General features: G+C 36.7%; 1 protein-coding gene and 1 pseudogene across 3 annotated transcripts in view; both read left to right on the top strand.

The window, feature by feature from the left end:
* LOC107591759 (E3 ubiquitin-protein ligase SMURF1) overlaps positions 1–9371 on the top strand; it is a 45507-nt gene extending 36136 nt beyond the window's left edge. For 2 of the 3 annotated variants that reach the window (XM_016281015.1, XM_016280999.1), the window contains 8 exons: positions 641–744; positions 1024–1138; positions 1341–1519; positions 2205–2342; positions 2700–2820; positions 5452–5653; positions 6131–6215; positions 7024–9371. In XM_016281015.1, the coding sequence (XP_016136501.1) occupies positions 641–744; positions 1024–1138; positions 1341–1519; positions 2205–2342; positions 2700–2820; positions 5452–5653; positions 6131–6215; positions 7024–7123 (1044 nt within the window). In that variant the 3' untranslated portion in view covers positions 7124–9371. The remainder of the gene's footprint in view (positions 1–640; positions 745–1023; positions 1139–1340; positions 1520–2204; positions 2343–2699; positions 2821–5451; positions 5654–6130; positions 6216–7023) is intronic. The other variant, XM_016281007.1, reaches the window with a different exon arrangement.
* A 7618-nt stretch (positions 9372–16989) lies between these two features.
* LOC107592468 (urotensin-2 receptor-like) lies at positions 16990–18283 on the top strand (annotated as a pseudogene).
* The last annotated feature ends 3539 nt before the right edge of the window (positions 18284–21822 follow it).

Here is a 21822-nt window from a genome sequence, read left to right as displayed (position 1 = left end):
AAGAAAAACAAATTGTAATCTTTTATCCCAGTGTAGAGTTAATATGTTTGTGGTCAGTAAGATTTAAGTCTCTTGTGTTCACCAAGGCTACATATATTTGATCAAAAATACAGTTAAACCTATAATATTGTGTAATATTATTAGAATTAAAACGGTTTTATATTTTAAAATGCAGTTTATTCCTGATGGCATAGCTGAATTTTCTGTCTTCAATGTCACATGATTCTTATTTATATTATTCTGAAAAGCTGATTTATTAATACATTTCTTAGTAATGTGGAACATTTATAATTCTTTAATGAATAGAAACATCAGAACAACATTAATTTGAAACGGATACTTTTTATAACTTTATAAACTTCTTTACTGTCACTTTTGATCAATTTTTATGTACCATTTCTGAATAAAAGTATTAATTTCTTTAATAATATCATATTGACCCCAAACTTTTGAATGGTAGTGCAGTAACTTGCTATTTGAAACGATCTTTTTTAAACTTTGATATAATGGCCAAAATGTACATATTATTTTAAGCTAGTTTACAATTTGTTTCATTTATAAATTAAGCTTAATATGTAATTTATGTAAATTAATGTTTCACTCAGAAATATATCACATTTCTGCTCTATCTGTGCAACAGGAGTCTTATAGACAGATCATGAAGATGAGACCCAAAGACCTGAAGAAGCGGCTGATGGTGAAGTTCAGAGGAGAGGAGGGGCTAGATTACGGTGGAGTTGCTAGGTAGCATATGAATCTGTTCCATGCAAAAGGTTCTCATTAATTAATTTCCCCTGTGCCTCATTATTCCCCCATCTCTTTTCGAACGCCAGACCTGACTTAATAATTTCAACAGTTTAGCTGAATCTCAGCCAGGCTTATCAGCATGTAGGGCATCATGTTCACGATATTGCAGGTGTTCCCCTGTTGAGCACAGAGTTTAGACTGAACTGCAGCCAGCAAGACACATATGAGTATCTTAAAAAAAATCTGACTTCTATCTGAATTCCTGTCCTGTTCCAGGGAATGGTTATATCTCCTCTGCCATGAGATGCTGAATCCATACTACGGCCTGTTTCAGTACTCCACTGATAACATCTACACACTACAGATCAACCCAGACTCATCCATCAACCCTGTAAGTTGTGCAGCGACCTATGTTTCATTTTCTCACCTAAACAAGACCCAATAAATCTGTATGTTATGAAGAAATTCAGCAAAGGCTGTGCTTCTTGGACCACTCTATGGTTGTCATGTGTGCTTGAAAAGGTTCACCAAGGTTACTCTGCTGCTGCAGGATTTCATTAAACTTCCTCTCACGCCCTCTGCTGTTTTCTCAGGACCACTTGTCTTACTTCCACTTTGTTGGGCGGATTATGGGTCTGGCTGTTTTCCACGGGCACTACATCAATGGAGGCTTCACCTTGCCCTTCTACAAGCAGCTCCTGGGGAAGCCCATCCAGCTTTGTGACCTTGAGACTGTGGACCCAGAGCTGCACAAGAGCCTCGTCTGGATACTGTGAGTGAATTTTATAAGAAATGTTCAGATCAATTTCAATAGAATGAAATAAAGTCTTTTAGACCAAGAGAGAGCACTTATATTTCCCACAGACTTTTCTATAGCACAGTTGTGCTTGTCCCACTTTTAAAGTAAAGATTTTGAAATTACACAAGCTAGAATGTGACAAATCTATCATCTGGGGGAAATAGGATTTAAAAAAATATAGCAACCCCTTCCCAATTCTTATTTTTCAGCATTAAAATAATATAATAATAATAATAATTAAAATATATGCAACACCAGTTAAAGGACACACCAGCTTGTTATTAGGATTTTTCACATTTTAGAATAAAATAATAATAATAATAAAATAATAGAATAATTAAAACATCCAAATTATGTAATGACACAAGTAGAGAAAGTATAGGCTTCATGCTTCTTCATGCTTGAGTACAGTGTTAGTATTTGGTTGTGGCAGTATTTGTTGTGCTGCTTTTTTAATGTATGCTAATTTGAATGAAAAAAAGTTTTTTTTTAAGTGAGAATATAATGAGAATCACCATGGCAAATGTTGGGAATTACAACAAAAACCAGTCAGTGTGGTCAAAAAAACAGCTTGATATTTATGTGTTGTTAATGGGTAGCCTGTTGAATGTAAGCAACAATATAAATAGCTTTGCTATATTTGTCTTTTGTTTTTTAGAGAGAATGACATCACATCTGTTTTGGACCACACCTTCTGCGTAGAACATAATGCTTTTGGCAAATTCCTCCAACATGAGCTGAAACCAAACGGCAAGAACATCCCAGTCACAGAGGAGAACAAGAAAGAATATGTGAGGTATGAAGAGGTCCACGCATGTGAACGGACCAGACACAGCAAATTCATGATCACGCTCTCAGAGAAAGTCAGCCAGCAGAGGGCAGCAGTCACATGGCTAGTTGGGCTTGGCAGAGGGTGTTAGGAGCCTCGCTGCTTTTCCACTGTCAATTTGATTGAGTGAACCCTGGATATATAAGCTACTGCTCAAGAATGTTAAAAGAATGTAAATTTTTATGGGAGTCGTTATTTTGTGCGAGTCATTGCCAAATAGAAATGAATCAGAGGTTGTTAATGGTGGACTAAGGGTTGCAGATGCCTGTTAGTGTTCTCCACGTTCCACTGCAAGTCTCTAATGATTGATTGTGTCTGTGTTAGGCTGTATGTCAACTGGAGATTCATGCGAGGCATTGAGGCCCAGTTCCTCGCCCTGCAGAAGGGCTTCAACGAACTTATACCACAGCATCTGCTCAAGCCTTTTGACAACAAGGAACTTGAGGTAATTCAGACATTTCAGACATGCTGAATGGATAGGCTGATGAAGAGAATGCTCTGGCTAATGTCAGAGACATTAAAAGGGGAGGAGACAGACCCGTTATATTATATAATAAATAGGAGAATCAAAACACTAAATATGACATTTCAACCAAATTATTAAATCAGACACTTAAACATACTCTTATTGCTCTCATGGAAGATATCAGGAACGATGAAATCTAATTACATGTTATTTGTGACTTAATGGCCAATAAGAAGAGAAGTGTTTAAAGTATTATTATGTCATACAAGCTTTTTTCAATTTTGAATGTTATCATTTAAAAGATTGAGGTCTGTAGGGCTGTCAAAATGACTGAAAAACTAAATTCGAATTTTCTACTTAAATATGATCAAAATTCGAATTATATTCGAATTTAAAAGGCATAATTTCAGTTAGGGGGAAAAAGCTTTTGGCTTCTCTCCTGAGGCCACAAGAGGGTGCATCGAGCAAAATATTATGCACGTTTTTTCAAAGCGTAATAAAATAACACGACTATCTTTGAAAAAAGTGCATAATGTTTAAAATAATGTTTATAAACCATATATAATTAATAAAGTTGCTTAAACAATTAGAAAAAAAACAGCACCATGCATGTATGTATAGTTTAATACAAAGGACCGAAAACCAATCACAAAAGAGTAGACTACTTTCTTTATTTAAAAACATGAGATACAGTGGGATGGGGGAAAACCGCCATAACGTCTTTAGACATGTTTTTTAAAAGTTGAACCCAAGCATTAATTTTACATGGCTTTCTAAACATGCCGCTCTCTTGTGTGAGACGCGAGTGCAACGCTGATAGATGTCCCTCTAGAAAATGTGATAAATATGCGTTCTGTGTGAACGGCTTGGTTTCAGCTTTGACGTAAACAACATCTCCACACTGATGCTCTCGTTTTCCGCAATATATTGAATGAACAACGTAGCACCGCCGTATCTAGTGGGTTCAACTGGATAGGCTTACAAAAGCATTCAAATGCAATCAATGACACACGTACATCGTCATCGCATCTCGTGCGCCACTGATAAGGCTGCCTGACGGCTGATGCAGACCTTAAATTCGAATGCACCGTTTTTGCATTCGAATGTGGATTGTTTTTTTTTTAATTCAACGAATATTTGAAATTCTAATTTTTTTTTGACAGCCCTAGAGGTCTGTAAGATTGTTTTTTTTTTAGTCAAGGCTCAAGGCTGCATTTGTTTGATCAGAAATACCGTAAAACAGTAGCATTGTGAAATATTATAACAATTTTAAATAAGTTTTTTAAAATGTAATTTCTAAACACATTATTCCTGTGATGCAAAGCTGAATTTCAGTCTTCAGTGTCACATGCTATGCTGATTTGCTGCTCAAGAAACATTTCTTATTATCAGTTGAAAACATGCTGCTTAAAGGAGACATAGTATGCCCCTTTTTACAATATGTAAATATAAGCCTCTGGTGTCCCCAGAATGTGTCTGTGAAGTTTCAGCTCAAAATACTCCACAGATCATTTATTATATCATTTTGAAAATGCCTATTTTGAGTGGAAGCAGAAACATGCTGTTTTTCGGGCCTGTTTCTTTAAATGCAAGTGAGCTGCTGCTCCCCGCCCCCTTTTCTAGAATAGGGTTGCGCCATTACAGCTTGTTCCTGCTAAAAAACATCTGTTTTGGTTATGATTATCATGTTTATCGCGCTGAAATCATGCGTTTTAAACCATATTAGTTTAAACATCTGATATACGGTTTTCTGAGCGCACACATCGGAAGCACACGGACAGAAAGCGTCTGTCACAGCATGCGAGTACTAAACTAAGTTCTCATTCACACACAAGTTTACGTTAAAAACACATGAGTTACAAAAACAGTCGGGTATGTCTGTGAAGGTAAACTGCTGGGAAATAAATTGCATGTTTATTTTAGATCTGTGTGGCAGCAGCAATATACCGTAAATAAATCAATCAATCCACTGCTCTCTTGTCTTCTCTGAGGCTGGGACTCTAAACAGTGTTCTGTGCTCGTCTGTGCAGCCAAAGACTGAACAGTTAGCATGTTTTGCTCAAACTTTTGCCATGGCATTAGAGCTGGTACACCGTTGTCGCTTGCAAAAACACAATAACGGCGCCGTGGGTGGAAACTTACAGATTAAGGGGCGTTGATATTATAATGAGATCCCTTTGCCACATCACCAAGGGAGCGAAATCAGACGCGCTTGCAGAAAAAAGCTTCCCAAAACAAAGTTACTGGGTTAATCTTTTTCACGTTTCCTTGGTTGGTAGATGCATCGGGGACCTGATTATAGCACTTAAAACCTGGAAAAGTCAGATTTTCATATGTCACCTTCAATATTTTTTTAGAAATCATAATATTTTAAGGATTTTTTTTGATGAATGGAAATAACAGCATTCATTTGAAATAGAAATCTTTCGTAACATCATAAATGTCTTCTTTACTGTCATTATTGACATCTTACTGACCCCTAACAGGAAGAGCAGTGTATCTCCATCAAACGACATTCCCTGCCCCCTCATCATCATTTTCTATTCTCCTTACCATCAGTAAATGTGGTGAAAAGGTCAAAAATAATTTTAGTTTCTCTCTTCATTGTAGCTGATCATCGGTGGTTTGGGCAAGATCGATCTGAATGACTGGAAGGCCAACACGCGGCTGAAGCACTGTGTGGCTGACAGTAACATAGTGAAGTGGTTCTGGCAGGCGGTTGAATCGTTTGACGAGGAGAGGAGAGGCAGACTGCTACAGTTCGTCACAGGCTCCACACGCGTCCCTCTACAAGGCTTCAAAGCACTGCAAGGTGGCTAATGGATAAGCCATGTGCACTTTCAACACACCTGATTGTGCTTGTCAATGTTAAGCTTCCTAGTCTGACACTTTTTAGTTTGTATTGGCCTTAATCCTAGTTAGAAATTCCCTGATTTAAGGCAACATGAAACCAGAATTTATTAATTGTCCCTGAACTTATGCACAATTCATCAGTGCATGTAATTCTGAAGCAAAAACAAATGACATTTTCATCATTTGAATGATTTTTCTTCATCCATTTTAACTGATAATGCTGTAGCCTAACATGTTTCAAATGTTCCCTGTACGAACAAAACTATCAAGTTCAACCCTACATTACATCCTGCTGAATATTCAGATTTACTATTAACAATATGAAAGCTAAATGAGTTGTGAATTTTATTGTCTTTTTAAAATAGGGTGTTCATCCTCACTTCTGTTGAGTGTGAAGATTTGGAGAACAGTGATAACTAGAATGTATCTTTGTAAGGTTCTACAGGTTCTGCAGGACCAAGACTCTTCACTATTCATTTAATTGATGCCAACACAGACAACCTGCCCAAAGCCCACACATGGTAAGATTTAGTCTTAATCTAAGATAATAAAAGCCTATGGTTTTCACGTAATGAAGATACAGACTATTGTCTTTTAAAGGGATCGTGTTATGAGGAATCAAACTTTCCTTGATCTTTTGAAACAAAATACTGTTTTCAACATTGAAAATAAGAAGAAATGTTTCTTAATCAGCATACTAGAATGATTTCTGAAGGATCTTGTGACACGGAAGACTGGAGTAATGATGCTGAAAATACAGCTTTGCCATCGCAGAATCACATTTTTAAATATAAAAATATTTATTTTAAAAATAAAATAGTATTTAGTAATAATATTTCACAATAATACGGTTTTACATTATTTGTGATCAAATAAATGCAGCCTTGATGAGCATCTGAGACTTCTTTCAAAATGATTTTAAAAAACAGACCCCTAACTGTGCACCCTAATGTATGTACGTACTTCCATACTGTAACCTTCAGCACTCAAAACTTTCCTTTCTAGCCTAGAACAAGCATTTATTGAAAGTAAGCTGCAAAACCAACATTATGAACTTCACACAGATGAATATATGCAAAGTACAAATATATTGCAATTACCTTGCAGAAAACTAAATTGCTATCTTTTCAAATGAAAAAGTGTTTCTTAACGGCATGGTTGTAAAACAAAAATAAAAAACCTCTTTATTTCTATGGTCCAAAGAGACGATGGATTGTCATATGACACTATTTGGTGCTTTACTGAAATTAAAGTCATGCTATAAATATTAAACCATACAAATGTGTGATGGAATGAATTCTGAAATACTGACTTCTCTTATTCCTTCAGCTTCAACCGGATCGACATCCCGCCTTACGAGTCATACGAGAAGCTCTACGAGAAGCTCCTGACCGCCGTGGAGGAGACGTGCGGCTTTGCAGTGGAGTGAGCAAGTGCCCTGTCCAGCCAGCCAGCAATGGCAGCAAACCCACCAAGCAGCCCCAGCCATCCCTTTCACCCCCCTCCCCTTCTCCAGGACAGACGGACTGGTGTCTCCTGACAGACTTTAGCATCACCCGCCAGCCTGAAACTGCAACGGAGGGGAGCGACCACCCAAGGGCAAAACTCTCAAAGACTAATGATTCCTCACAACGGGATGCGAGAATTGTTTTTCCATTACCACAATAAGTTGCAGAGAAATCTGATCAACGTTTATTTTGTCTCTCAGAAATCCAGTTTGTATTGTCTTTGTCACTGAAGCGGTGGGTTGATAGCGTCGAGTATGTTTGTGCTGCAGTACGTAGAGACTCGCTGAGCCTGTGGACTACATGAAGTAGAGCTCACGTTTTAGTCTAGGTGGACTATTTTAACATGCACAGAGCCTGTGACCATTAAACCAGTTTACCTACAGCAAATGCATCTTGGGACATGGTTGGTCTGCGTTGTAATGTTCGGTATCGTCTCCACTTATTGACTTTTATTTCCTTGTGTCCCGTTCAGTGCTCTAGGATGGCATTTCAGTGGTATCCATTTCCTGTACTCATCAGCGTTCTCATTGTAGAAATTAACGCGATTGCTTGAAATCTATTATTGAGTTTGTAATTTTTTTTGTCAAAGATCAAGAACATGCTTAACGGCGAGTCATCATCCTCATGTGGAAACTGTGAATGTCACAGCGCCCATGTGTTAATGTTCTTCAGCTGAAGCACAACGATCATGTGCAGTCTAGAGAAGGACCCAAAGCCCTTGCAAAGTCAGCAGTTTCCTGAGCGAGCCAGTATTTTCATTACATACATTTTTTTTTTTTAATGTTTTTATGCAGTGAGCATTCCTCTATTGTCAACAAAAAGCCTATTTTTTAAAGGTAATGTTTAATGAATGGTGTTTTAATCTGCAGATTTTGAAGCAAGTCAACTTCTGTCACCTTCTGGAAAAGCATTCTGATCCATTGTGTCCGTTAACACACCTAAACTGGATTCCTAAGTGTAGCTTTGCAAAGAAAACGGATGTTGAATGTTTTAAAGAAGCTCTTTTTGTCCTTAATTTTGATGGACCCCATTAATCTCTTTAATGAATCCAGCCATTATCATATGGTAACCATTTTAACGTAACGTACCATGAAATTCAACTCTAGACTGTTATTCGTGTCTTTTTAATTTAAACCACTGCTTCGAGTAACATTCAGCACTTTCGCTGGTACGTGTACAATCACCCGTCATGGAGCGTTTATTCCCCTATAGGCGAATGGTGATGCCCTTCGGCTCCTTTTAGCTGTGGCGGTACATCTGCAGACTCTGATGGAGTGGGGTTTGGTCCAGGTTTCAGTGTGGTGAAAGAGCAGGGGAGTGTCTCGGATTTCATTATGTAGTGCTTGACGTGCATGCCACCAGATTATTCTTTGTAAATGTAAAGGATGAGCCAACCTCATAGTGTTTATTCAACCACTTTTGTCTGTTTTTTTCCTCCTTTTTTAAATTTTTATTTTTACCAATTATTTATTACCATGTAATGTCCTTTTAAGTATTGCTGCTATTACCATTATTCCATAGTTTTCAGAGAAGGCTGAGTTCTTGTGAAAGCTATACACTAATCTCTTATTTTATGTATGAATCAAAGTATTTAAACCTGCTGCTGATTCTTCAGGACATTAAGAGGACAGGTTCACCTGACCTTTGACCTGGATGGCGTTAGCAGGTGATGTAGGCTGGACCCCGGTGGTCATGTTCATATTTGTGATATATGCAATAAAATCCATCACCTTTATATTCTTGGTTCTGTCTTAAAATGTCTCTTTCCTCACTTAATGTGTATTGGATCAGTCAGAATTTGTGTCTTTGACAAGTGTGACAAGTTTTCTGTTTTTCCAAAAGACCGTGAATGCCTAGAGTGGTGAACCATTTTTAAACTGGCATAAAAGTCATAAGAGGTGACGTTTAATGTTGTGTAATTGTGGGAATGGCTAGTGAGCTTGAAGATGAGTATGGACTTTGCCTGAAGTTACAGTTGTTTTCATATTTCTCTAAGGAAAAACCTTTTTGTAATGTGATGTGACCAGTATCATCACATTGTACAATTATTAGGTCCTGAGTGTCATTGTTTATTCGATGCAAGTGTAATGTAACTTACTATGTACTAAACATTTCTGAAAAAAATTCAGTGTAAATAAGATTATATTAAAGAAACTAAATTGCAGTCCATTTCTTCTTGCTCTTTTTTTTTTTTGTCTTTGTTTGCACATATATTGTGAATTTTATTTAGTAATGAATGTTAAAGGAATAGTTCACCCAAAAATGACAATTGACTCGCCCTCAGGCTATCCAAGATGCATATGAGTTTGTTTCTTCATCTGAACAGATTTGGAGAAATTTAGCATTACATCACTTTCTCACTAATGGACCCTCTGCAGTGAATGGGTGCCATCAGAATGAGAGTCCAAATAGCTGATAAAAACATCACCATAATCCAGTCCGTCAGTTAATGTCTTGAAGTGAAAAGCTATGCATTTGTAAACCGCCCTGTTGTCCTCTCACATCAAAACTTTTTCACAGGAGAAAGCAATATTATGATAGAAGACTCGTATTTTAGACGGAGGCAATGGTTTGAGTTTCTTACAAACACAGCTTTTTGCTTCCAGACATTAATTGGCTGACTCGAGTCGTTTGGATTAATTGTGGATTATTGTGATGTTTTTATCAGCTGTTTGAACTTATTCTGACGGCACCCATTCACTGCAGAGAATATCTGTTTTATGTCTTGGAAGGCCAGAGGGTGAGTACATTTTCAAAAAAAATTCATTTTCGGGGTAACTACTACTATTCTACTCCTGATTGACCCTCATAATTATGCACGGTTTTGTTTTATTTGCCTACAAAAATAATGAAGGAACGGGTGACTCCGAACATAATGTCCTTTGGCAACTGTGAGCACAAGCAGTGCCTTGTTTCCAAGGCATCTGCAGGACTGGTTTAGAATTACATTCAGATTGTTGACTTTTTATCAAAGCAATTGGCCCCATGTGGGCCTTTCAATCTATGGCCTTTTATATAGATTTACTGTGAACAGCAGTGTCAAAATACTAAATGTGTAGATGTTACATTAAAAAAATGGAGCAATATATTGTCAGGAAGTGAAACTAAATTTATATTGTAAAACTCTTGTCATTACGTGAAGGAAAATATAATTGCCTTGTAATAATCATCATAATGACTGCATACAATTACCTTCAGATATGTTTTCTTAATTGCCCAACTCTCGTAACAAAATGTGCAAACCAAGCCAACAGTGGTGCCACAATCCTGGAACAGTAAGACTTTATGAAGAGGCATTATAAAGTCCCGTGACCTTAACCTGAGAGTTAAAACTTAAGCCAGAAAATTATGAAGCTCCTAGAAGTAGGTGTTCATTCAGGTTATTTCCTGCAATTTTAAAGGGGTCCTATTATGCTCTTTTACAAAGTCTTGATTTTGTTTTGTTTTTGTTTTTTTTGGGGGGGTACTAGAACAGGTTCTCATACTAGGTTGTTCGAAAAAAACATTATTTTTCACATATTTTGCATTATTACAACACCCCTCTCCCCAGTCTGGCATGAATGGCTCGAATAGTTCTTGTATCAAATGTAGGTCCGCCTTCTGAAATACGAAATGTGCTGTGATTGGTTAGCTGGGCCAGTGTGTGTTGTGATTGGCAGCACTCGGCGCCTGGTCGGGAAATGTCACGCCCCCTTACCATAACCGCCTGCGAGCTTCAGTGTAAATATTGGCTCAAAATCAAATCAATTTGAGCGCGATTTAACCCCGGATGATTGTAACCACTCTAAGTTCATCTGTCTTGGGAAAGCTAGCGTGTCTCCGACATAGTGATAACACTCGTTGCCTTCTCTAGTGCAGCTCAACCAGGTCTCGTCCCATTCGTCGATCTTTGTGATATCACAAATCCCAGAAAATATGTGTTGTAGTCCAAACGAGTCGATCGTTGTAGTTTTTGAAAAGTGATTTCTGTTAGATAAAATATCTCCTTTTGCGCTTTGTAACTTTTGCAGATCTTTTATGCTCAAACAGCAACATTACAGACTAACTAAAGTTGAAAAAGTGAAAAAGCATAATAGGACCCCTTTAAGAAAATGAGTTGCTCCTCCATCTGTAATGAAATCAATGAAGATCGGTGCTGGAGCTGTCAGGATGATGAAGACCAGATCTTTGGTGAAGGAACCGTGAAGTCTGACCTCAGGGGTTCAGACAACATAAGAAGATGAGAGATCCTCAATACAGTCTAACCTTTTCATTTTTTAGGAGCTCAAAGTAGTTTTGATAGGTAAGAGAAGATCAAATACAGTGCAGTGCGTCATACTTCACCTTGACATCACCACTGATCAACTGACCACTGAAGAAATGTAGAAACTTGAATTTTCTGTGAAGCTGCTTTGCAACAATTTGTATGGTGAAAAGCCCTATACAAATAGTCAATTGAATACTTTCCTGTAAATAATTCCTTGTGGGTTACAAAAGAGCCTTCTGAATGCTATTAACAGACATCTTGAGGGATTTTGGGAGGATTTTTTTTTTATTTCTACTATTATTTACCATCATGTCGTTCCAAACCAGTATGACTTACTTTCTTCTTTACAACACAAAAGAACATAATTAACCAAAGCAGCTCTTCTCAATTCAATGAACTTGAATGGTGACCTGAGATGTCAAGCATGAGCTCTCTCACACAAAGCTTTTGTATGGTTTTAAAAGACCTGGATACAAGTGAAAACTATTTTTGTGTTATTTTTTTATATTATTATTTATATTTTTTATGTATTTATTTATTTATTATTATTGTTATTATTATTTAATTTAATTTTTTGTATTTTTTTTGCATGCATGTGTGTCTTTTTTGGAGCTTGAGAGCCACTAAGCCACTCATTTTTTTGTGGTTTTGATTTTTGTTTTGGTCCTTAAATATTTAATTAATAATTTACACAACCATGAATACATCTTAAACCACCAAAAAGGGCTGACTGGCTTGCTACATGCCCCACATTGTGTTCCATTCATTGTTAAAACTTTGAATAAAATGAGAACATCTGTTGGAATGGTCAATGTTTTTTGTTTGTTTTGTTGTGACTTTGTTTTGTTTAGTACTGACTAGTACACTATTGCACTTATATGGGTTAAATGCAGAGCACAAATTCAGAGTATGGGACACCATACTTGGCCACAAGTCACTCGTCTGCACAATATCCTGTTACTTGTCTTAATTTTAATAATCTCCAGTATTTTGTTATTCATGTTGAGATGTGCTGGCTAATTAGCACTATGTGGACACATTTACTGGCAACACAGGCAGGATTTAAAAATTAAAAATAAACCTTATGGTGTTCTATTTAATGAGATGGTTCCTTTGAGTCCATTTCAAGGGGAAAATTCTGTAAAGTATTTGTATCGAACTTAGAGCTTCTATTTCATCCGTCCTGTTTGTTTTTAAAAACGTCAAACATAAAAAGATGAAATGTAGCCTTGTTTCCAATTAGGGTTGATTTTTTTTTAAGAGAAATTAATCATGCTCATGTAGGATGTGTTCACAGCAGGAGTGGGACTTTGACAACTGCCAACATTCTTCTGAAAATAGAGACATTTTAATATTCATTTGTACATCACAGACCCATAGAAGTGCATTTATTTGCCTTTCGTGAAATGTAATATATAACCAAGAGCATCTGATCCCCATACTCCCAGAACAGGGGTAGGCAAGGTTGGTCCTAGAGAGCCGCAGTCCTGCAGAGTTCAGCTCCAACCCTAATCAAGCACACCTGAACAAGCTAATCAATGTCTTCAGGATTACTAAGGCTATGGGCAGGTGAGTTTTGTTTTCAGGGTTGGAGCTGAACTCTGCAGGACTGCGGCTCTCTAGGACCGAACATGCCTACCCCTGTCCCAGAGAGAGGCAGAGAGATTGAACACCCTCTTCAGACTAACAGCAAAAATTAATCTCAAAACATGTGTCATTAGAAAATATATGCTGTATATTGCACTACACCAGTTTCTCTGCTTCACTTGGTTTATAGGGGGAAATACCTGTTAATGAACCAAGAATACTGGAAAATGCAGTAGTCATGAGAACAGTCAACAAATATAAATAAATATAAAATGCCTCATTCATTTTTAACTCAACCCTTAAATTTGTTGTTTGAACAAATCCACTTGTGGTTTTAAGAAGAGCATTATATTAATTTCTTAGGTTTATCATCTTTAATTACTGATCTTTGATATGCTTAATGAAAAATATTCACATATATGTGGATCCAAATAGCAGGGAATTTTCTTTTTTTTATACTAGAAATGTTCTTTGAAACCTGATGATCCACAAATCTAATAATCCATATAATCTTTTTCCACATCTATTTTTTTTCTGCTGACAGTTCAGTTAGAAGTCGGTGGTGTGACTCCAGTTGCATAAACATAGCCACTATGTTAAGATTGTGTTTTAGGAATTAGTTTGACCAAGCCAGTTAAGAGTAATCAGTCTTACTTTTCAGATTCAGAAGTATATACAGAAGTATATACCAAGCTACCTTTTTGTAACTGACTTTTACACTCTTGAAGGAAAAAAATTGATGACAACATTTTTAAGACTAGTGTAAGCAGTTTATTTCCACCGGCCCCAGGTTGGAAGTAATATTTTTACACTCTAAAAAAATGCTGAATTAAAAACAACTATTTCTGGGTTACTTGGCAACCAGCGCTGAGTAAATATTGGACAGAACACATGCTGGGTCATTTTGACCCAGCTTGTTGGGTTTTATACATTAACCCATTTGCTGGGTTTTTTTTTGGCATAGTGCTGGGTCATTCAACCTGATATTGAAGGTTTTTCATTTTAAATAATAAAAATGCACTCTAAAATCTGTAAAATGTGAATCTGCGGGAAGAAAACTGGTATCAGTAAACTGTAAAAACAGTAAAAATGACCCAGCAGCTGAGTTACAGAAAAACTACCCAGCACCTGGGTGAAAATATTATATAAAATGCTGAACCCAGCATTTGGGTTTAAAAAAAAATCCCATCATTTTTAGTGTACAATCAACCATATAAAGAACTTGCTACATAAATGATTTCCCTTTGAATTCATGCTACCACATTTATTTTTATCTCATACATGCTCTTTAAATAAAATTGCTTATGCAAAGACCGAAATAATGAGTAACAAGTCAATCTTTATATTATATTATATTACTTATATTATATTATATTATTAATCACTTTAAGTCTTGTTTTGTGCAGCTGGAGTCAGTCGCTTTATCTGCTGTCATATTTATAGTAAGATCTGTTATATACCACTGCTCTTTCAAACAGTTTCTCTCAGTGGAAACGTTGCAGTAAATTTGCCCCAGCATTTTGGCTGAGAGCATCACAGAGTGCATGGCATCCAGTCTTAGATTCCTTCCAGCACAAACAGATCAAAAGCTGTCACAGTAATAGACAACAGGCAGAAGAAATTCTGATGGCTTTTGTTATCAAACCTGAACTCCCTCTCGTAGATTATGCCGAATTTTCTACATGAATGATTCATGTATCTGATTAATATCCTTGTAAATGTTTTATCTCATACTTTATATTTAGGGTGGCTGTGTACACACACTGCCAACACACACTTCAGTTCAAACAACTTGTAAAAGTGCGTGTAGCATCCAATCCAAAAGTTTGAAAAACACTTTCATCCACTTTAAAATTAATTACTGAAAATTCAAAACAAACAACAGAAATTATTGTATTGTCAGTTGTATAGTAGACGGAAACAAATATTTTATAATAGGCTAATGTAAACGGTTTCTAGTGTAAAAGGATGCAAAGTAATAATGTTTTCAATTTTATCAAATTCATATTTTGAATTTAACTCACTTTTATATATGAAGTGTAGTAATTTTAATTGTAATTATTTTTTTTGTAATTTTAATGATAAACTCTGTAATAACTTTGTTTATTTTATTCATAAGTGCAAGGTTTCTTGCCAATTCCTTGCTGCTACTTCAAAACAAACAGAAGTAACTGAAGCATTCGGTGAAACGTGCGCAGTGCGCATCCAAAAAGCTAAAATCCTTTATTGTTCTATATGTGATGCAGTACTAGACCCGAGTGATTGTCATAAATCCCACCCACGACCGTGGGGCTACGACAATATTACATCACCTGGACCTGCAATCTTGGAAGTTTTACGCGCAGACGATGAGAACGCGGCTCATTTTGCGCACATTTGTTTTTGTTTATTTACACCGATTTACAATGTATGTACGTTTTTAGAGCGTCACCTGGAAATACATTAGAAGTAATGTATATATTGGTAAGTTAATAACCATATTTTGGATAATGGAAATTTCAGGTAACTCTGATTTTTGACGCACATTTTGCTGCTCTGAACAGTTGTTAAAACGAACTCCACCAAGAAACGAAGTGCTTTTTAAAATGGAATCAGATGATCCACTTGGTGTGAGGATTCAGGTGAATATCACGGCTGCATTTGCCAACATCTCACCAACAATAATAGGACCCGACGAGCACGCGCCCGCGTCTTCATACAATATGCTAATAACATCCATACTCGGCACAATTTTGACCATCATGTGTTTGGTTGGAGTAATTGGAAACATTTACTCTCTGATCATCATGAACACCTCTGTGCGCGTAACTGGATCGATGTATGTGTACATTGTGAACTTGGCTCTGGATCTGCTGTACCTCTCCACCATCCCTTTCGTGGTTTGGACGTATTTTGCGAGGGACTGGTACTTTGGCGACATCGGATGCCGCGTTCTGTTCAACGTAAGACGCCAGTCCAGTCTGTGCTGAAATGCTACTGTCAATCAAACTATCGTGGGAGGGGCCTGTCTGTGTGAGGTCACACATACAGGCATCTGAGATCGGCTTGATTTGAGAAAGGGGAAAACTTTTCACCAGATTAAAAAAAACACTGGGTGGATTTTTATCATTATAGGGTGGCTGTGTACACACACTGCCAACACACACTTCAGTTCAAACAACTTGTAAAAGTGCGTGTAGCATCCAATCCAAAAGTTTGAAAAACACTTTCATCCACTTTAAAATTAATTACTGAAAATTCAAAACAAACAACAGAAATTATTGTATTGTCAGTTGTATAGTAGACGGAAACAAATATTTTATAATAGGCTAATGTAAACGGTTTCTAGTGTAAAAGGATGCAAAGTAATAATGTTTTCAATTTTATCAAATTCATATTTTGAATTTAACTCACTTTTATATATGAAGTGTAGTAATTTTAATTGTAATTATTTTTTTTGTAATTTTAATGATAAACTCTGTAATAACTTTGTTTATTTTATTCATAAGTGCAAGGTTTCTTGCCAATTCCTTGCTGCTACTTCAAAACAAACAGAAGTAACTGAAGCATTCGGTGAAACGTGCGCAGTGCGCATCCAAAAAGCTAAAATCCTTTATTGTTCTATATGTGATGCAGTACTAGACCCGAGTGATTGTCATAAATCCCACCCACGACCGTGGGGCTACGACAATATTACATCACCTGGACCTGCAATCTTGGAAGTTTTACGCGCAGACGATGAGAACGCGGCTCATTTTGCGCACATTTGTTTTTGTTTATTTACACCGATTTACAATGTATGTACGTTTTTAGAGCGTCACCTGGAAATACATTAGAAGTAATGTATATATTGGTAAGTTAATAACCATATTTTGGATAATGGAAATTTCAGGTAACTCTGATTTTTGACGCACATTTTGCTGCTCTGAACAGTTGTTAAAACGAACTCCACCAAGAAACGAAGTGCTTTTTAAAATGGAATCAGATGATCCACTTGGTGTGAGGATTCAGGTGAATATCACGGCTGCATTTGCCAACATCTCACCAACAATAATAGGACCCGACGAGCACGCGCCCGCGTCTTCATACAATATACTAATAACATCCATACTCGGCACAATTTTGACCATCATGTGTTTGGTTGGAGTAATTGGAAACATTTACTCTCTGATCATCATGAACACCTCTGTGCGCGTAACTGGATCGATGTATGTGTACATTGTGAACTTGGCTCTGGATCTGCTGTACCTCTCCACCATCCCTTTCGTGGTTTGGACGTATTTTGCGAGGGACTGGTACTTTGGCGACATCGGATGCCGCGTTCTGTTCAACCTGGATTTGGTCACCATGCACGCGAGCATCTTCATCCTGACCATCATGAGCACGGAGCGCTATCTGGCTGTGGTGAACCCGCTGGACACCTTCGGCCGGTCCCGGTGTTGTGCCGAATTCTACACCCCTGCTAGATTATGCACCCCCTCGTTGAAGTCGCTACCTGATTGCCTAATCCTAACCCCACCCCTAAATCGAACCCCTCCCCCACACCTACTCCTAAACCTACCAATACTAGGGGGTGCATAATCTGGCAGGGTGCAAATTTCGGCACTACACCGGCGCTACAGGCGAGCGATCACCTGCCTCGTGTGGCTCTTTTCCTTCATACTGGCTCTACCGATCATGATTGACCTCAAGAGAAACGTGCATAATGGAGTAGAGAAGCGCATGTGCCACCCGACCTGGCAGATGACCGCGTACAGAGTGTGTCTGACCATCCTGTTCAACACCTGCATCTTGGCTCCTGGATTAATCATTGGATATCTCTACCTGAAATTAGCCCGGACGTCTCAAACGTCTATATTCCCATCCAGAAAAATGAAGAACTGTCCTAAGCAAAAGGTGTTATATATGATCTTCAGTATAGTTCTGACCTATTGGGCGTGTTTCATACCCTTCTGGTTGTGGCAGTTGCTCAGTATCTATTATTACGCACATGGGGGGGCTCTCGAGCAGTAGGGTTGTGCACATTAACTTCGTTGTAACTTGTTTGGCGTATAGTAACAGTTGTATCAACCCTTTTTTGTACACTTTATTAACGAGGAATTATCAGGAATATGTGAGGGACAGACAGAAAAACAGCAGCACAGAGTTTAAGAAGAGGTTCAGACTGTCATCTCTAAGGTCTGTGTCTTCTGGGAGTCAACAGTTCTGTAATGCTTTGACTAATACGCGGCACAGTAATGGCATTCTGGATGCTTACAGCGAACTTTGATATTGTTGCTTAAACATGGCAGTTGTGGAGTTGATAATTAACTTAAATGTAACTAATGTATTTCCTCAGTGTTGTATAGCTAGTGGTAAAAGGAAAGATACTAGGGGCCCACTCATTTGTCCTTCTTTAAATTATGCCAACAAGAACATTGACCACAGATTACAGCATGATCAAATGTATTGTATATTTTATGTTTGAATCTACAAAACAAAAAACAAACAAAAAAACATTCCAAAACATAAATTTTTACATTTTGGTTAGCCAGGAAATCTTTCTTAACAGAAATATAATCATCCTTTGTTCTAGGTTTGCAAAATGTCCCCCTAAAAATAATAATTAGGGAATGTTACATTTTAGATTTATTTCAAAATAACTTATTTTATGGTTGTAAAAATAAAACGTAAAAATAACCATTAGGGCACGTAATAGGTTACTTTTAGGTTGTCAAAAAAGCAATGTTCTGGGAACATTATTTTATGGTTGTAAAAAATAACCCCCCCAAATGAACTAAATAAGAACCAAATACTATAACATAAGGCAAATGTTCTGTGTTTGTTGGAGTGTTTCATAAAATCTGTATTAAAGGATTCCTAGACGGATTACATGACCAATGGATAATTTCTATAGAGGTTAATAATTTTGTCATAAATATGAATGTTAATATTTTGCACTTTCTTTCTTCACTTTGTGCATCTAGAGAGATGTTCTACATCGCTGACCAAATGTTGATATTAGTACAATGGTGACGTGCATGATATTGAATCTAAGGACCATATTAAATACATGCAGGGTGATTCATTGTTAGATTATTATGTGAAAAATGTGTGCAATCATAAATAAAGAGATTAATGCAATATCTAAGTAAATAATGTGTTTGGATTGATCTTCAGTTTCTGTTTTTTTTCTTTTGTATTATATTGATATGTGCTTTGTTTTATATAAAGTTGCACTCAAGTACTTTATATTGCAGTTTAAAAGCTACTGTCAGATGTAATTTTTCATTTTCATGCTATTCAGACAAGAGAAAGCAGAATATGTGGTTGAAATAATGAATGCAACCAAACCTGGACAAAAGTCCACATAGCATAATGACAATGTCTCAGTTTCCTTTAAAGCACTGATGCCTGGAATATTATCAATGCATCACATCCTTATATATTTTGTGTTCTATTTTTAACAAACTGCCAAAAATAATGCATAAAAGACATTTGTTTTAGCTTGATTTTATTTTAATATATATGTATATATTGCTTCCTCTTATGTTTACCTTATCCTTGTTAGTGAAAATAGATTTGGCGACATGGTCAAGAATTTCCATAGCAGTGAATGAGGCATTGTATTCATGGCTTGACTGCAGAGTTAAGTTTGCTTCAGTGCTGAACAGTGAGCAGCTAAGACACAGTCACACCACCACCAAACATATGCACATTGTCACTTCAGGCTGTTTTCCATAAACACGTCAGTGCATTGTTAAGCATCCAATAGTCTCTTGGATACTCACTGGACTTTACTAAGCTGTTCTTCCCAATCATTTTTGAATTATCTAAGTGGTCCAGTGGTATTGAAGCCAAACACTTACTCTGTCTAGATTTGTTCACATGCTCACGATTTACTGGCTGTTCTGCTTTATGCTGAAGAATTGAAACCATCTATCTGGCTACTGTTATCCTGGTCAATGCTTTTTGGACTTATTCTTGACACTCCTTCAGTTGTGCAATGGAGTAATAAATGTCATGGCTACTGTTCAGGGAAGCTATGCTTTCTTGTAAACAATTTATATCTCATACCAAGCAATATATTTCCCACAGAAATACTTTCAGTTACATTTGGAGTAGAAGGAGAAAAAGTATAAATGACTGCAAAAGTCTCAAAGATTTTTATGTATTGTATAAAACATTTTCACGAAAAAGATAATAAACCTTTTATGAAAGTATAAAAATTTCATAGAATGCAAGAGAGACAAGAGAGTACATTTAATTAAAAAATCTTTCAATACTGATATTTCATGTAGAGATCTTTTTATATTTATAATTATTATATGTTAATAATTTAATAAATTATAATTACATGACAGATACAGGAAATTGCATATCCTGTTGGAGTTATATTTAAAAATATATACATTTTAACAAAACAAATAAAGAAAAAAATTATAAACTTGCGCTTAAAATTATATATTTAATAATTTATTGGTGGTGTGTTAATTTATTTATTTATTTGGATTTCAAATCAGGTTTTGCAATCCCATATACTATCACTACAGTGAGCCAGACCTAAAAATGTTCTCTGTTAACAGATGTTAACACGTTTGAATCATCAGATTCAGAAATCTCTTTTAAACAGCAAAACTTTGTAGGTGTTCTCATTTTGTACTTCACGTGAACATTCACAAACTCTTTTAATCATTATATGATTGGACATAAAAACTCTAGAGCAATAGAGGAAATCTATTATTTCTTATTTTGATGAAAGTCTGATTTAGGAGATCCCATCTGTTAGCTAATACATCTGTTGGCTACTATTTGGTAGCATGGCAGTCATAATTGCAGGGGTACAATTGTAATGATTGACATTTCAATAGATTCTCCTGCTATGATGCGGGTAATGTCTGAACTTGACTGACGACTGACTGGGTGAAACCAGCATTTATGAGAATTTTTATGAATAGCTGACATGTTTGTATAGTCATTTGCAGATGAAGCATTCATTCTGGAACACAAAATGTTTTTAATGAGGATACAACAGCTTTTAGCATATGGCACATGAGTTGAAAACCACAGGTGCTACATTCCTCTCTTTGAGTTAGAGAAGTAACGACTGTGGTAGCAGTTTACATTGGTAAGATCCCATGTTTAGATTTTAAGTTCATTCTTCCATATGGCGCCAGTCATGGCCATCCGATGCATGCATTTCAACTTTTTACTTTCAAATGTCTTCATCATTTTAGTCATCACCTTTTGCAGGAGAGCCTGTTGCATCCGAAGGGAGTCTGAGCATAATTGCCCACTGTTCATCTCTGCAGAGCCAGCATATTTTCCATTTTCATGAAATAAAGTTAAGGATGGTGACTTTGTTTGACTTGGATGTGACTTGGATCTATCTGTCTGTCTGTCTGTCTGTCTGTCTGTCTGTGTGTATCTAGAGAGAAAGATAATGGCAAGGATTTGTCTGCAAATCGCCATAAACAATATATGCAAGACAAGTTCGCTAATATTCATGTAGAATATAGCTAAATAAATAAATAAATACAGTACAGTACAGTTTTATCTCCACCAACTCTGTCTTGTGGATTTGGATACAGGTTCACATTACATGGGCTTTTACACATACAGCTATGTCGAATCTGGAAACCCAGAAAGGTGGTAGGCTACATGGGAGCATAGAAACAGTGTCTGGAAAAGAATAATGTTGAAATATTATATCCATATATCATGTAGTCCAAATGTTTGAACGTAATTAGTGTCAATGGATCTTATTATCCTGAAACGTTCATTAGGTCCATCTAAACATGGAATTGTCTGTCAGTTTTCATAAAACAA

The sequence above is a fragment of the Sinocyclocheilus grahami genome, unplaced genomic scaffold, assembly GCF_001515645.1.
Source record: "Sinocyclocheilus grahami isolate Dianchi unplaced genomic scaffold, SAMN03320097.WGS_v1.1 scaffold9.1, whole genome shotgun sequence".
Classification (NCBI taxonomy): domain Eukaryota; kingdom Metazoa; phylum Chordata; class Actinopteri; order Cypriniformes; family Cyprinidae; genus Sinocyclocheilus; species Sinocyclocheilus grahami.
The sequence above is the reverse complement of the archived record's forward strand: the minus strand, read 5'-3'. Positions and strand labels throughout refer to the sequence as shown.